Genomic DNA, 13,861 nt, shown 5'->3' with positions numbered 1-13,861 from the left:
ATTCAAATGAGTGTCTCGTTATCAGGCCTCTGCAGAGCTTGATGCCGAGCTGATCATTTAAATCAGGTGTGGTGAAGGAGGGACACATCTAAAACATGCAGGGCAGGGGGGTGCGAGGACTGGAATTGAGAAGCCCTGGTGTAGAGTAATTATGACTCAGAATATGAGCAATATGTGAGGGTTAAACAAACTTTTTAAAACATTTGCTAATCCACGAATTGAAGAAGCATAACAGTACAAAAAAATTTCTGTTATGTATGAAATAAATTGCATAAAATAAAGTGCAATCTGAGCAGATCACTGCTCTCTAACAGCAGAACTTCAAAAGCTGACCTCTGAGGTTCAGCTAATCAACAGATCAAATGGTGAGAGCTGCATTAACAGTTTCTCTTTCAAACACAAAACAAGAGCTTGCAGTTACCTCGTAGACCGCCGCTTCCAGGTGTCTATGCGGTTTTTCACATAGTATTTCACAGCATCCCAGGTCCTACCTTTCAGTGCATCTGGGAATGCATGGATACATTCAAGACACTGTGCTTTCCCAGGAACCTTGCCAGTCTTAATGTTGTGCATTAGCTTTTGTTCCACAGCGTGGACTTCTGCTTTGCTCCACATCTTCCTCTTCTTTCTTGATGAATCTATGAAAAATAAAATAAGATGAAATAAAGGTTCGTAGGGGTGATTACTATAGATGTGTGTGTGTGTGTGCACTATAGACAGTCCAGAGGCTGCACTGCCACTGTTGATGGATTGAGCCAGTTTTCAACTGGAACTGGTTCTCAATTCTCCATCCATCCATTTTCCAAACCGCTTCTCCCTCATGGGGTCGCGGGGGGTGCTGGTGCCTATCTCCAGCGTTCACTGGGCGAGAGGCAGGGTACACCCTGGACAGGTCGCCAGTCTGTCGCAGGGCAACAGGTTCTCAATTCTTATCCCTAATTTTTATGCAAACAGTAAGTGAACATAAAAAAGGCAGCATGAGTTGTTCAATCCTTATAAGCCTATTATTGCAAATTCTATAAGAAAAATAAATTGTCAATTATCGTAAATCGTAAATTGTCAACAGTTTTTCCTGTCTGTAAGCACTGTGATAAAATAATGCCTTATTTTAGTTTATTTTTAATCTGGAGGAGAGTTCATTAGAACGACGGTCTGTGGCGAGATCCTAAAGGAGAGAAACCATTCAGTTGAGTTTGTTGCAAACATCTGACCGGTGGCGACCGGTTAATGCGGGGTGCTGAGGCGCCGCCCCTCCAAATAGCTGGACAAAATTTACTTAAAGTACTTCTTGATTCTAAAATCGACCAACTCGGAAAAACTTATTTCCAGAAAATGGGGTATTAAGATCGGGATTGCGCTGGTAAAGATATTTTTTTTGAACTCAAAAGTGCCCCTTGGCAACCGCTAGGCGGAAAATCCACATCTGGGTCACGTGGTACGATGACGTAGTTCGTTGACTTAGCTCCGGCTAAGCTACAGAGAGTGCAATGGAGACACAACGACAAGTTCACATGTGGATTCACAAAGTGATGATTTTAACATGAAATACAGCGCAAGCTTCTGTTACAATTCGGCTATATAATAATAAAACATTTTAGGAGATTAAACGAAATGGGCTGGAATCAGGTTTTATAATCGCGGTTCAGATGTAAACACGGAAACAACTCGTCAAAGCCCGACTGCCTGGCATCGTTTATCACGGCCGCTGAAATTCGCCAAAACAGCACATAAAAGAAAAGGATCTTTATCAGAACAAACCACAGTGTCTCAGCATTATTTGTTCCCGGAATTTTACTTGATAATCTAGACGTAAGACCGGACGCGCATTTATTAGTTGCGCCGCGGCGCTTATATTCTCCGGATCGGGGGAGCAGCAGGATGGCAGCAGCGTAGCAGAGCGGCAGAGAGAATACCTGGAGCGCCGGAGTAGCAGACCGATAGACCCACAACCCAAAGGGCTGATATCCCCACCGCGGATTTAAACATCTCGGGGTTTTGCGGGGTAGCAGGGCTGTGCTGAGAGGAGGTGTGGCTAACGCGTCGCTCCAAAGCAGGTTGCTATGGTGACAGCCAGATTTCTGCACTCCCACGGTGTGAGGAGTGAGGAAGAGGAGCTGCAGCGTTAGTAAACCCAGGCTGAGAGCTTCTCTGGGCTCAGGTTGCTCAGAGATTGTCTCGGCTGGAGTGGGACAGACACTCCACTCAGGACTCGTGAGGCAGCGCTGCGTCTGAGGCTAAAGCTTAGAGGCTACCGGCTACTGGGCGGTTCCATTGAGCGAGGACTTTCTCTCCTCCGGGACTCTTCGGGTTCTGAAATGTGTGTAAGGAGACGTTCTCCTTGTTGGTATCTGAACAACCATAAACAACACACATTTTAAACATGTTTTATCCGTCTATTTTAATTTGAGAAAAGCGAGTTTTGCAAACAGGAAGTAACGTGTTGCCATGTAAACAGATCAACGCTTGTCAACGAACTACGTCATCGGTCACGTGACACGCGGCGAAATTTTTTAAGGAGGCTTGAGATAAAAAGCCTGAAAAATACAATTTGTCATCGAAATTTTAAATTTTTTTTTACTCAGGTCATATTGATATATGAACTTTATAATATATAGCAACTTGTATGATCTCAGAATCAAGAAGTACTTTAATCATATTAAACATAAATGATTTAGAAAATGCAAAATAATTATGAAATAAAAAGTATTTGTTTGCAAGATGCTCCTGTTAGTCTCTCCGCACCTGTCAGCATTCATTATAAATCAATTCCAAATGGTATTTTACTAATGTATATGTACTTCCTGTGTGCGGTGCGCCGGCCTAATGAGTCAACATAAGCCCTCAAACTTTGACAAGCACATGACCCGAAGCTGCTCTCTCATTGGCTTCAGTCAGTTTTCCCACAGGGCGCAGCTCTTCAGTGTTTTGAGAGCATACGAGACTCAATACGTGTATCAAGTGGATTGTTACATACACTGAAACAGGTTATTGGTCAAATACCTTTTCTTGGCTGTGATGAGGTATCAGACTCAGGGTCCTCCTCTCTAGATGTCCTCTTGGTGGGTTTCATCTTCTTCACACGTCTTGACTCGTCTTGAAAACAGAGATTCAATGATAGAAAAGTTAACTTAAAGCACTGCATCTTTGAAGACTTTAAAGAAAGCACATTTTCAAATACGTTTTCAAAATTTAAGTTTTTTCTCCAGGTATGATGAGGATATTGATTTGTGTATCTTGCATCAAATTACATATAAACACATAAAATTACAGAAACTTTCCCTGGTGCAGACATTGAAGACAGAAAGTTGTGGTAAAAGTTAAATAGACAAGTTAGAGCACAGCTTAAAAACCAATAAATGACAAAGTAAAGTACTCCAATATTAAAAGAAATTTATAATAAAAAATTCTGAATTGTGTATCAAGTGGATTATTACACCCACTGAAACAGGTTATTGGTCAAATACCTTTTCTAGGCTGTGATGAGGTACCAGACTCAGGGTCCTCCTCTCTAGGTGTCCTCTTGGTGGGTTTCATCTTCTTCACAGGTCTTGACTCATCTTTAAAACAGTGATTCAATGGCTGTGATGAGGTATCAGAGTCATGGTCCTCCTCTGTCCAGTTCCTTGATCTACCTGTAGGCAAACAGATTGACAGAATGATGTTTTGAAAAGAGTGCCGTGGGGAATCCCACAGCATTCATCTATATAACGGGTGGTGATGGTAACAGTTACAAAAAAGCCTATAAAACTACCCTTCATACTGCTTGTCCGCTGCAATCCAAGTGTCTCGAAACCATGACATACACAGTTGACTTCAAACATAATTCAGTATATTTTTGTAGCCTAAATATTAACTGTAGCCTGTTCGCCTGTAGAGTATTAAAAAACTAGAGGATTTCTCATCAGCTTGAGGGTGTATAGATAATGATTGAATATTGACTTGGGATGAACTATTCCGTTAAAATACCTCTGGTTAGCTGTGATGAAGCATCAGACTCCTGGTCCTCCTCTGTAGGTGTCCTGTGAACGGGTCTAGTCATTTTCACTGGTCTTAGACCTTCAAGGAAAAACACAAAGATGCAATGTTAGAAAAGCTCACTTGAAGCACTGAATATACTAAATCATCCTCTCCATGAACTATGAGAACACAAGTCATGGCAACATTGACCTGTTTTGTTTTTAACTATATAGCAGGGTTGATAACCCACCCAAAGACGCTAAAACTGACAGAGATTAGACTTCAGACCCCCATTAGATAAAAGCTTTAGATGTTTTACATACATAAAGTTTATTAAACCCATGACAAAATAGTTCTGCAAAACATTCTGTAATTGGGTTATGGTGTGAACAAGTGAAAAAAAATTAATCCCCTTCTTGCTGTGAACTCCCAGGAACCCCTGGGAGTGCCCAGACCCCACTTCGAGAACCACTGGTTCAGTGAATGTACCTGATGAGTTAGAGGATAGACTCAACATCACATCTTCATCTTCACTTCCAGATAGAGAGCTGTCTTCAGGTACTTCCTCTGAATAAACACAGCAAAAAATGTTGTGAAGCAGCATGACAAACCTATGACACATTTATCCCATCACATTAAATGATAAAATAGTGTGTGCAAGGTGAGGTTTTACCATTTGGATCAACGTTGATCTCGTCCAATGTCAGGCCTTTAAATTTTGATAGCTCTCCTCTTCCACAGGCCATAAGCAACTTTGCAACTTTCGCAACTTGTAATGTCCCTTCAGGGAGCCGATAATATTGTCGATGGACCCTGATGTTGTGACCCATGAAACCTGCAAGGCAGTCCTCCTCATTCTCTTTCAAGTTTAGAACTTGTGACATTGTTGCCATTTGTTTCCTTAATCTTGTCGATGTCAACGTTTGAGGGTCCTTCACCCCGCATTCACATGCAATAGCACGGATGGCATCAGATCCTCTGAGGTGACTTTCTGCCTCAGGTCTACCAAACAAATACACATTCTCATCTGGCACATCACATTGTCGTCGATATCTCACCAGCATCTGTATGGAGGACACCATGTCTGGGCTGAGTAAGACAGGGACCTTTCTGTCCCGCTTACCTTTGATTTCCACACGCTCAAAGTATTTGCAGAGCTTCTTTTTCATGTCAGTCAAGGCAAGATCAAGATCTGGATTACTGGCAAAGGTGTTTCTCAACATGAAGTCATTCAGGGACATCTTTGAAACTTCTCCCTCTCTCCTACGATTGAAGACGATCACTTCACAAAGTGTTAGTTTAGCAAGATTTAACCAGTTCCTCTTATTTGGTGCAGTTTCAAGATTGGATCGATACTTGGGCCTTTCTGTGTCAATGTGGTTGTGCAGTCTCACAACATCTTCACAGTAGGGGATAAGAAGAGGTTTATTCCACTTCGACTCTCTGAGGTTCCTCAGTGCATGCGAAGACACCCACTCATCCCATTTATTCTCTTTCAATGTCCTGAACGTCATCACATTTTCAAGGGCCTTCTTGTTCTCTGACATCCTTGCTTCAAACTCTGCAATATCTGCTATTTTAGTTAGACTATGGCCTAGTTTGAGCGCCAAGGATGGAATCTTGAAACTGCTGGTATCTTCACTCCATCCACAGACCATCTTCACAGCTTTCACAACGTGGCAGAAGTTTGCTGGCAGAAAGAAGTCATGTATTGTTTTCAGCTTGCCATGGGTCTTTGCTAGGAGAACTAATCTTCCCATTTCCCGCATTTTTTGTCTGATATATTGGTGTTGGCTTTTGTCTGTCCCTTTTTTGTTATAGAAGTGTTCTCCTAACTTCAGAATATATTTTTCTTGCCGAATTGTGTCTGTTATGTTGTCTTGATTCATGCCATTTACTAGGCACCAGACTTTGTCATTGATCTCCTTTGGGACAGGCTGTCCAGCAGCACAAAGTGACTGCACTCTGGTTCTGCCTGGCTTCATGCTTTTCTTTGCCAATTTGCATTTTTTCATGTGCCGCCACAACACTTTCCTTTTGAGTAATGCCTCACAGTATGTGCAGTGCAAATAGTCTTTTGCATTCACTGGTTCAGTGCTTTGTTGAGAGGGAACCATCACCCCTTTACCCTCCTCCAGGACCTCAAAGTTGTGGCGACGATTGCCTTTATTTCGAATTAGAGTTATCTGCAGCTTTCTCTCCACTGATCCTTTTGGATAACTGAATGCTCGTGCTACCCTCCTCCAAGTTGCTGTGTTTCTTATCCAAGTGCCGTGCAATTTTGGCATATGGTTTAAAACAGTACAGACAGTACTGCCTCTTATCGTAGACTCGACCACCATTTTTTTTCTTTTTTAGCCTCAAGACTTTTACATCCGTGTCACTGGAGGATTCGGATAACTCACAATCTGCCATGGATTGGAAAGAGGAAGATGTGCTCTGTCTGCATTTCACAGGCTTCACACGACCTTTGTTCAAGCGTCGAACATCCGAGTTTGATGAACTGTAGTTTTTTGGAGACTTGAGCAGTTTGAGTTCTTTCTCAGATACTTCTGATTCTGGTGTAGAACTAGGCACATACTCATCCTCACTTTTTTCACTGCTTGTCATTGATTTATATTCAGAGATCCCAAGCATTTTCTTTGTAAGCTAGAAAAGTCAAAGTCAGATGGGACTCAATTAGTAAGTTTAAATACTTTCCACTTAAATTTTCCAATTACGCCTTTCCCATTAACAATAATATAGTTCGTTATTTTGTCATCACAACTGATTTCAAAATACACACTGGTTTGTCTGCAAACTTACAAAGACACTCTCAGTTCTCTTCTGTGGAGGAACATCTGGGTCTGAAGGGCACTGGTCCATTTCCTGAAAGAGTTACCAAAAACATAGTCTCAAATACAATTTCCAATTACAGAATAATCCATTTTTACTTTGTGTTAAAATAGATCTACAGCTTATAAATACAATAACAACTATTAATAAAAATTGAGCTTTCACTGTTACAAAGAAAATAAAGTATAATAGGTAAGAAACGGAGAACCAGCTGTGTAACAACCAAAAAGTCTAATATATACAGTGGGTCATGAAAGTATTCAGACCCTCAATTTTTTAGTATTTCTTATGTTGAAGCTTTGTGTCAAAGTAAAAAAAAAAAAAGTTTCCTCAGGAATCACCACTCAGTACCTCGCGAGGACAACCCAAACCCAGAATTTTAGATTTTTTTTGCAAATGAATTAAAAAAGAAAATCTGAAATATCACATGAACATAAGCATTCACATAATTTCTGATCAATATCAAATGAATTTCACTAATAAAACATGTTTAACTATCCAACCTGGTGCGCTACTACATTTTTTAACGTGCTAGCTCCAGCAGTACAACCTAAAAAAGTAAGCGTACAGCCCTGATTAGTGTTCACAACCATATACGTTTTCTCTCTCTTTCTCTCTCCCCCAATTTGAGTAACCTGCTTTTAACCTGCTAATTCTAACCTGCTTGCATCTGTGGCATCACTCTTTATGTGCAACATCCCCTGCACTTACCTCCTCTGGCTCGTCTGTCTCCTCTCCATCCTCCTGATCTTTTGACTTTTCAGGGAGGGTTTGGCCCTGCAAATGAGGTCAGCACATGCAAAATACCAGTCAGTCCTGACATGCCTGAAAAATGTCTCATGCTCAGACTTTAGGTCAGCCATAATATTTTGGCCATCAAATGTAATTGACAGGCCAATGAAAATATCAATGGCCGTTGAGGCCAGTAACACCACATAAAAACGTCAAGCTCTTCTGCTCCTCAATAAACAGAGAATGGGACAGCAGCCTATCCAAACACAATGTTTTAAACCAGAATGGCAGGATAAATTAAAATGGTTAAGTCATGAAAGTGTAGACGGAATAGACAAAACGTTCTGCAGTATTTGTGAGATGGCAGGTAGGACTAAAGGTTTTACCAAACGATCTATCAATCTGACCACACATTTGACACAGCAGGAAAGTGCGATGAAACAGCACTGTGATTAAGCTACCTGGTCCAAGAAAGACGCACTGACCTGCAGCTGAAAGCTGTTTACTACATGGCTACCGTATATTATTTTTAGAATGAAGTGCCTCTTCATTTCATGGCTGTTTAGGCTATTTACATCTAAAAAAACTGCAATTTTTTTCACAGAAAACTTCAGATGGTTATTCAGACTTACACTGATGGGTTTGTTTACATCAAACAAGTTAGTCTGAAGCTCAGTGCATTTACAGTTAGTCTGAAGCTCAGTGCATTTACAGTTAATCTGAAGAAGAGTGCATTTACAGTTAATCTGAAGAAGAGTGCATTTACAGTTAGTCTAAAGCTCAGTGCATTTACAATTAGTCTGAAGCTCAGTGTATTTACAGTTAGTCTAAAGATCAGTGCATTTACAGTTAGTCTGAAGCTCAGTGTATTTACAGTTAGTCTGAAGCTCAGTGTATTTACAATTAGTCTGAAGCTCAGTGTATTTACAGTTAGTCTGAAGCTCAGTGCATTTACAGTTAGTCTGAAGCTCAGTGCATTTACAGTTAGTCTAAAGCTCAGTGCATTTACAATTAGTCTGAAGCTCAGTGTATTTACAGTTAGTCTAAAGCTCAGTGCATTTACAATTAGTCTGAAGCTCAGTGTATTTACAGTTAGTCTAAAGCTCAGTGCATTTACAGTTAGTCTGAAGCTCAGTGTATTTACAGTTAGTCTGAAGCTCAGTGTATTTACAGTTAGTCTGAAACTCAGTGCATTTACAGTTAGTCTGAAACTCAGTGCATTTACAGTTAGTCTGAAGCTCAGTGTATTTACAGTTAGTCTGAAGCTCAGTGCATTTACAGTTAGTCTGAAGCTCAGTGCATTTACAGTTAATCTGAAGAAGAGTGCATTTACAGTTATTCTGAAGCTCAGTGCATTTACAGTTAGTCTGAAACTCAGTGTATTTACAGTTAATCTGAAGAAGAGTGCATTTACAGTTAGTCTAAAGCTCAGTGCATTTACAATTAGTCTGAAGCTCAGTGTATTTACAGTTAGTCTAAAGATCAGTGTATTTACAGTTAGTCTGAAGCTCAGTGCATTTACAGTTAATCTGAAGAAGAGTGCATTTACAGTTAGTCTAAAGCTCAGTGCATTTACAATTAGTCTGAAGCTCAGTGTATTTACAGTTAGTCTAAAGCTCAGTGTATTTACAGTTAGTCTGAAGCTCAGTGCATTTACAATTAGTCTGAAGCTCAGTGCATTTACAGTTAGTCTGAAGATCAGTGTATTTACAGTTAGTCTGAAACTCAGTGTATTTACAGTTAGTCTGAAGATCAGTGCATTTACAGTTAGTCTGAAACTCGGTGCATTTACAGTTAGTCTGAAGCTCAGTGTATTTACAGTTAGTCTGAAGCTCAGTGCATTTACAGTTAGTCTGAAGCTCAGTGCATTTACAGTTAGTCTGAAACTCAGTGTATTTACAGTTAGTCTGAAGATCAGTGCATTTACAGTTAGTCTGAAACTCAGTGTATTTACAGTTAGTCTGAAGATCAGTGCATTTACAGTTAGTCTGAAACTCAGTGCATTTACAGTTAGTCTGAAGCTCAGTGTATTTACAGTTAGTCTGAAGCTCAGTGCATTTACAGTTAGTCTGAAGCTCAGTGTATTTACAGTTAGTCTGAAACTCAGTGTATTTACAGTTAGTCTGAAACTCAGTGCATTTACAGTTAGTCTGAAACTCAGTGCATTTACAGTTAGTCTGAAACTCAGTGCATTTACAGTTAGTCTGAAGCTCAGTGTATTTACAGTTAGTCTGAAGCTCAGTGCATTTACAGTTAGTCTGAAGCTCAGTGCATTTACAGTTAGTCTGAAGATCAGTGCATTTACAGTTAGTCTGAAACTCAGTGCATTTACAGTTAGTCTGAAGCTCAGTGTATTTACAGTTAGTCTGAAGCTCAGTGCATTTACAGTTAGTCTGAAGCTCAGTGCATTTACAGTTAGTCTGAAGATCAGTGTATTTACAGTTAGTCTGAAACTCAGTGTATTTACAGTTAGTCTGAAGATCAGTGCATTTACAGTTAGTCTGAAACTCAGTGTATTTACAGTTAGTCTGAAGCTCAGTGCATTTAGAGTTAATCTGAAGCTCAGTACATTTACAGTTAGTCTGAAGCGCTCCTGTACCTTAATTCAACCATGTAAAAACTCAGAGGCACAATGTTTTTGTAGCATACTGGTAAGTATTTTCTCAATAATGGCTGAATATTTATATGATATGGAAGATGACTTTGAATACAGTGGTCAGCCATGTGACTGAAACGTGATTGCTACTTTTAATAAGCATGTCTGCTTCTTTGAAGTAAACAAACCCATCAGTGTAACTTTGAATAGCCATCTGAAGTTGTTTGTGCAAAGAAATTGTAGTTTTCTGAGATGTAATTAGCTTAAACAGAAGATCCATCCGCTCACATTAAAGCTGCAGTGGCGGTGCAAGGACAGAGGGAACTACTGCATAATAGGAGCATTTCAAAAAAATCTTCAGATTCATTCTTTTAAACCTTGAATAAAACAAGGCTATTTGTTATATTTTATTGTTGTATGCTAACTAAGGTCGTAAAGTTTGTGACGAGTTCATTCTGCTGAATATTTTTAATAAATATAATAGCCTACATTTGTTGGATAATAGCATTTGTGTTTTTGTTATATTACTGTTTAAAGAGTATTAAATTGCTATTTAAAATATGACTTGTAGGTATTGGAATATTTGCAGGCCTCCATCTCACCTCACGCTTCTTATTCTTCGAAATGAGCTGGTCCATGTCTATCAGCTGGTTTATGTTAATGGTGGTAGTGGTCGTCTCCTCTGGGGGTAAATCCACCTTGAGCTGCTGAGACTTTTGGTGGTTCAAAGCTCCTATCTAGATGAAAGAGTGGAAGAGGAAAGGAGGCAAGGAGATGAGACAAGGAGAAACTTATATATAACATATAACATAACAGAATCAACACTTGGGAACAGCACAAGACTTTTGAAGAATAATTTGTCCTGTGTGATCTTTTAGTGTTTACTCTATATGCTTTCAAAAGTGGCACAGTGCTGCAGCTGATAATGCCACTGCTAAAATTTTACATGAGTAAGCATAACAAACACAAACTACTGTTTAAAAAAGCTACAGGTCTTTAAACTGGTTAACAGCTCTGTGGTAAAATGCATCCTCTCTTGCTGCTGCTCAGACTCACTGCTGCTTTTAGAGGAGGTGCAGGCTGCAGTCAGCCTCATAAAAAAACTTATTTTAATATATTTAGCTAATTAGACTCAATTGCTACATACAGTAAATGTCTGCTTTGAGTCTGTTCATAACAGTTCATTATCAGTATAATAAGCTCTGTATTGTTTGAAAAACTTCATCTCAATGACAGATTTTGTTGCCAATGACAGCAAGGAGCTCTACTCGACTTGATAACGTGAAACCTAAAGTCTGTTTCATCCTGTCGGCCTGTTGTATGTGTGGAGCTCAGCCTCACCTTCCACAGACAGAGCAGAGGAGAGAGACAGAGCTCGCTGCAAAACTCCCATTTTAGTTTGCATAGAATAATTTTTAATAGCATATGCAGTCAAAACTGTCGCACTGTAACGTTACAGCCCTGAATAAATGGTGCAAACTGGAGCAAGTCCCAAAAAAATAATTACATGAATAATTACATTGGAAATTAGGTTGTTGCTTGTAAACAGAGGCCTTAGGAAAGGAGGCTATATTTAAGAGGTACAGTCCGATAAAATACCTGTAGTTTACCGTATTAGCCGACAGCAACACCAGCCTGCAACACCAGTGTGTTAGCATGGTTAGCTAACCCTGCTAACACACTAGCGTTAGCAGGGTTAGCTAACGCTAACTGGCTTATGCTAACTACTCTGTTAAGAGAAATATCACTGTTTATCATAACTTATCGAGTAATATCACTGTTAATCGTAACCTATCGTTTAAAAATCATGCCAGATTAAATCAAAAATAAGAGAATTTAAAACTTACCAGCTGCTGGTGTCGAGTCGGACAGCTCCCGCTTCTTGAAACTCCTGTAACTCTCTGCTGCTGCGGTCCCGTCGCGTCGTGTGGAGGGGAGAGCGGGAGGGAGGGGGGCGGGAGCGGGAGGGGGGGAGGGGCGCACCGTGCACCTGCAGAGCTGCAGCTGGCAGGGCGTTGCTCTGCAGAGGGCGGCCCCTTTGAAGCTGATGGGCCATTAACTGAGGCTCGGCAGAGGACCACACAATATTTCTCCACTTCTCAGCTCACAGGGGAGCTTTACAGACTAGTGCTGCAAATAACTAATGTTTTATATTTAACACTAAACTGCAAACTAGAAAATTATTAACATTAAAGTCTCTCTCCTTAACCAAAGTTTCACTATACTAGTGGTGGACACTAACTAAGTACTTTAGCCCACTTTACTAGTATTTCTATTTTATGCAACTTTAAACTTACAATCCACTACATTTCAGAGGGAAATACTGTACTTTCTAAACCTTTACTTTTTATTGACCTAAATAATCTAGATGCAGTGTAATTACTACTTTGGCTGTACTAGATATTTGATATATTCAGTAGATTGAATATATCAAATACCTAGTATCCTCAAGTTGTTGACTAAATTAATAGTAACCTATAATTAAAAGTATTTTCCCATTTCATGGACACAAGCCATTCCTGGCCTAGTTTCAGAGAGCACTTTGGAGGCCCAGTATATAATGTGAAGCTTTTTGTTAATTTGTTTGTTTGTTTTTAGTGGTAATAGTGACAAAAATGAGTAACCCTCAGACAATACTGCTGACAACCTCGGCCATATGTTTGGAGGAAGGCCTGAAGAATGTTGGTTAGGGTTGGGTTCAAATGCAGCGCTTTAAAAAGAGCACTATGAGGGGCACAGGCTCTTGGGGGCTCTGAGTATTCAAAAAAACTCCTTAAAAACCAAAAAGGGCTCATGAAAACCCAATTAAAAGAATGCACAACAGACAACACTACATAAAGAAGCCTAATGTACAATATCAGCATTTGACTTACCTATTACCAAAGCTAAAAAAATACGTTACAGTTTTTATCATACAGAATGAAGACTTTTAACAACTGAATTGCAGATATGCTCATACACTGTCAACTCACAATCTAACTCATACCCTTAGATTAAAAGTTTTAACAAATTTAAGACCTCTCATTTTGTCTGTCGTGCTGCTGCATTGCTGCTCTAACACATACAAAATGGCTTCAGTTATGCACATGTGTAAGCTACAGCTACAGCAAGTATAGAGATGGCCCATTTCAAAATTAAACAGGAAAAGTCCACTTATTGTTCCCTATGCAGTAGTATTTGTGCAGAACACTAGTGGGTTGTTCCATTACAGCTGATAACCTAATCATAACCTAACCCAAACCTTATAGCACTGTGGAAATAATTAAATAATTATTGAAAATGTATCTGCAAATCAACTGCAATGAACCGTGCTCTCCGTCAACACTGTGATAATAAGAAACAACAGCAATTGATAAGCTTAGAACTCAGGAAGACAGTGAAAAGAGTTTGGAGACAGCTAAATTAGCTTTGATAATACTGTGTGAGCATGACAGAGGGGCCTACGTTCTCTGACTGTGTAAGGATGCTTAATTTGTTAACAGAAAAGTGCTGATGTTAGCTGTTAGCTGCTAGCTGTTAGCCGCTAACACTGACAATGACATACTGATAAAAGATAAATGCTAGCCGTTTTCCACTACAGGGATCTCTGGCTGCTGTGCTGGTACTGGAACCCAGTGGTTATCTAGCAAGTCTGTTATTCAGTGTCAATAGCCACACTCTTTAAGAGTCACAACAGTAAGCTCTGCTTTACGTCTGCAGAGCAGCGACCTCAGAGCAGGAAAGTTCATGGGTTAGCACTAG

At 39.9% G+C, this 13,861-nt stretch overlaps 2 protein-coding genes across 3 annotated transcripts in view; one reads left to right on the top strand and one right to left on the bottom strand.

Moving 5' to 3' along the window:
* Window positions 1-13,861, top strand: part of LOC105928880 (leucine-rich repeat-containing protein 52) — a 49,810-nt gene that overhangs the window by 4,538 nt on the left and 31,411 nt on the right. The window lies entirely within an intron of this gene.
* LOC118564187 lies at window positions 386-6,783 on the bottom strand. 2 transcript variants are annotated; one of them, XM_036141409.1, is made up of 6 exons: window positions 4,631-6,189; window positions 4,447-4,524; window positions 3,967-4,056; window positions 3,465-3,632; window positions 3,001-3,093; window positions 386-638 (listed from the first exon to the last, which is right to left on the bottom strand). In XM_036141409.1, the coding sequence occupies exons 1-6, from the start codon at window positions 6,072-6,074 to the stop codon at window positions 418-420; spliced, it is 2,094 nt and encodes a 697-aa protein (XP_035997302.1). In that variant the 5' UTR covers window positions 6,075-6,189; the 3' UTR covers window positions 386-417. The 2 variants fall into 2 exon arrangements, 1 of the variants encoding a protein (XP_035997302.1); XR_004931706.1 differs by lacking the exons at window positions 4,447-4,524; window positions 4,631-6,189 and adding an exon at window positions 6,763-6,783.

The sequence above is a fragment of the Fundulus heteroclitus genome, chromosome 9 (assembly GCF_011125445.2).
Source record: "Fundulus heteroclitus isolate FHET01 chromosome 9, MU-UCD_Fhet_4.1, whole genome shotgun sequence".
In the NCBI taxonomy this organism is placed as follows: Eukaryota; Metazoa; Chordata; class Actinopteri; order Cyprinodontiformes; family Fundulidae; genus Fundulus; species Fundulus heteroclitus.
Note: the sequence above shows the minus strand (reverse complement) of the source record. Positions and strands in the feature narration are given on the sequence as shown.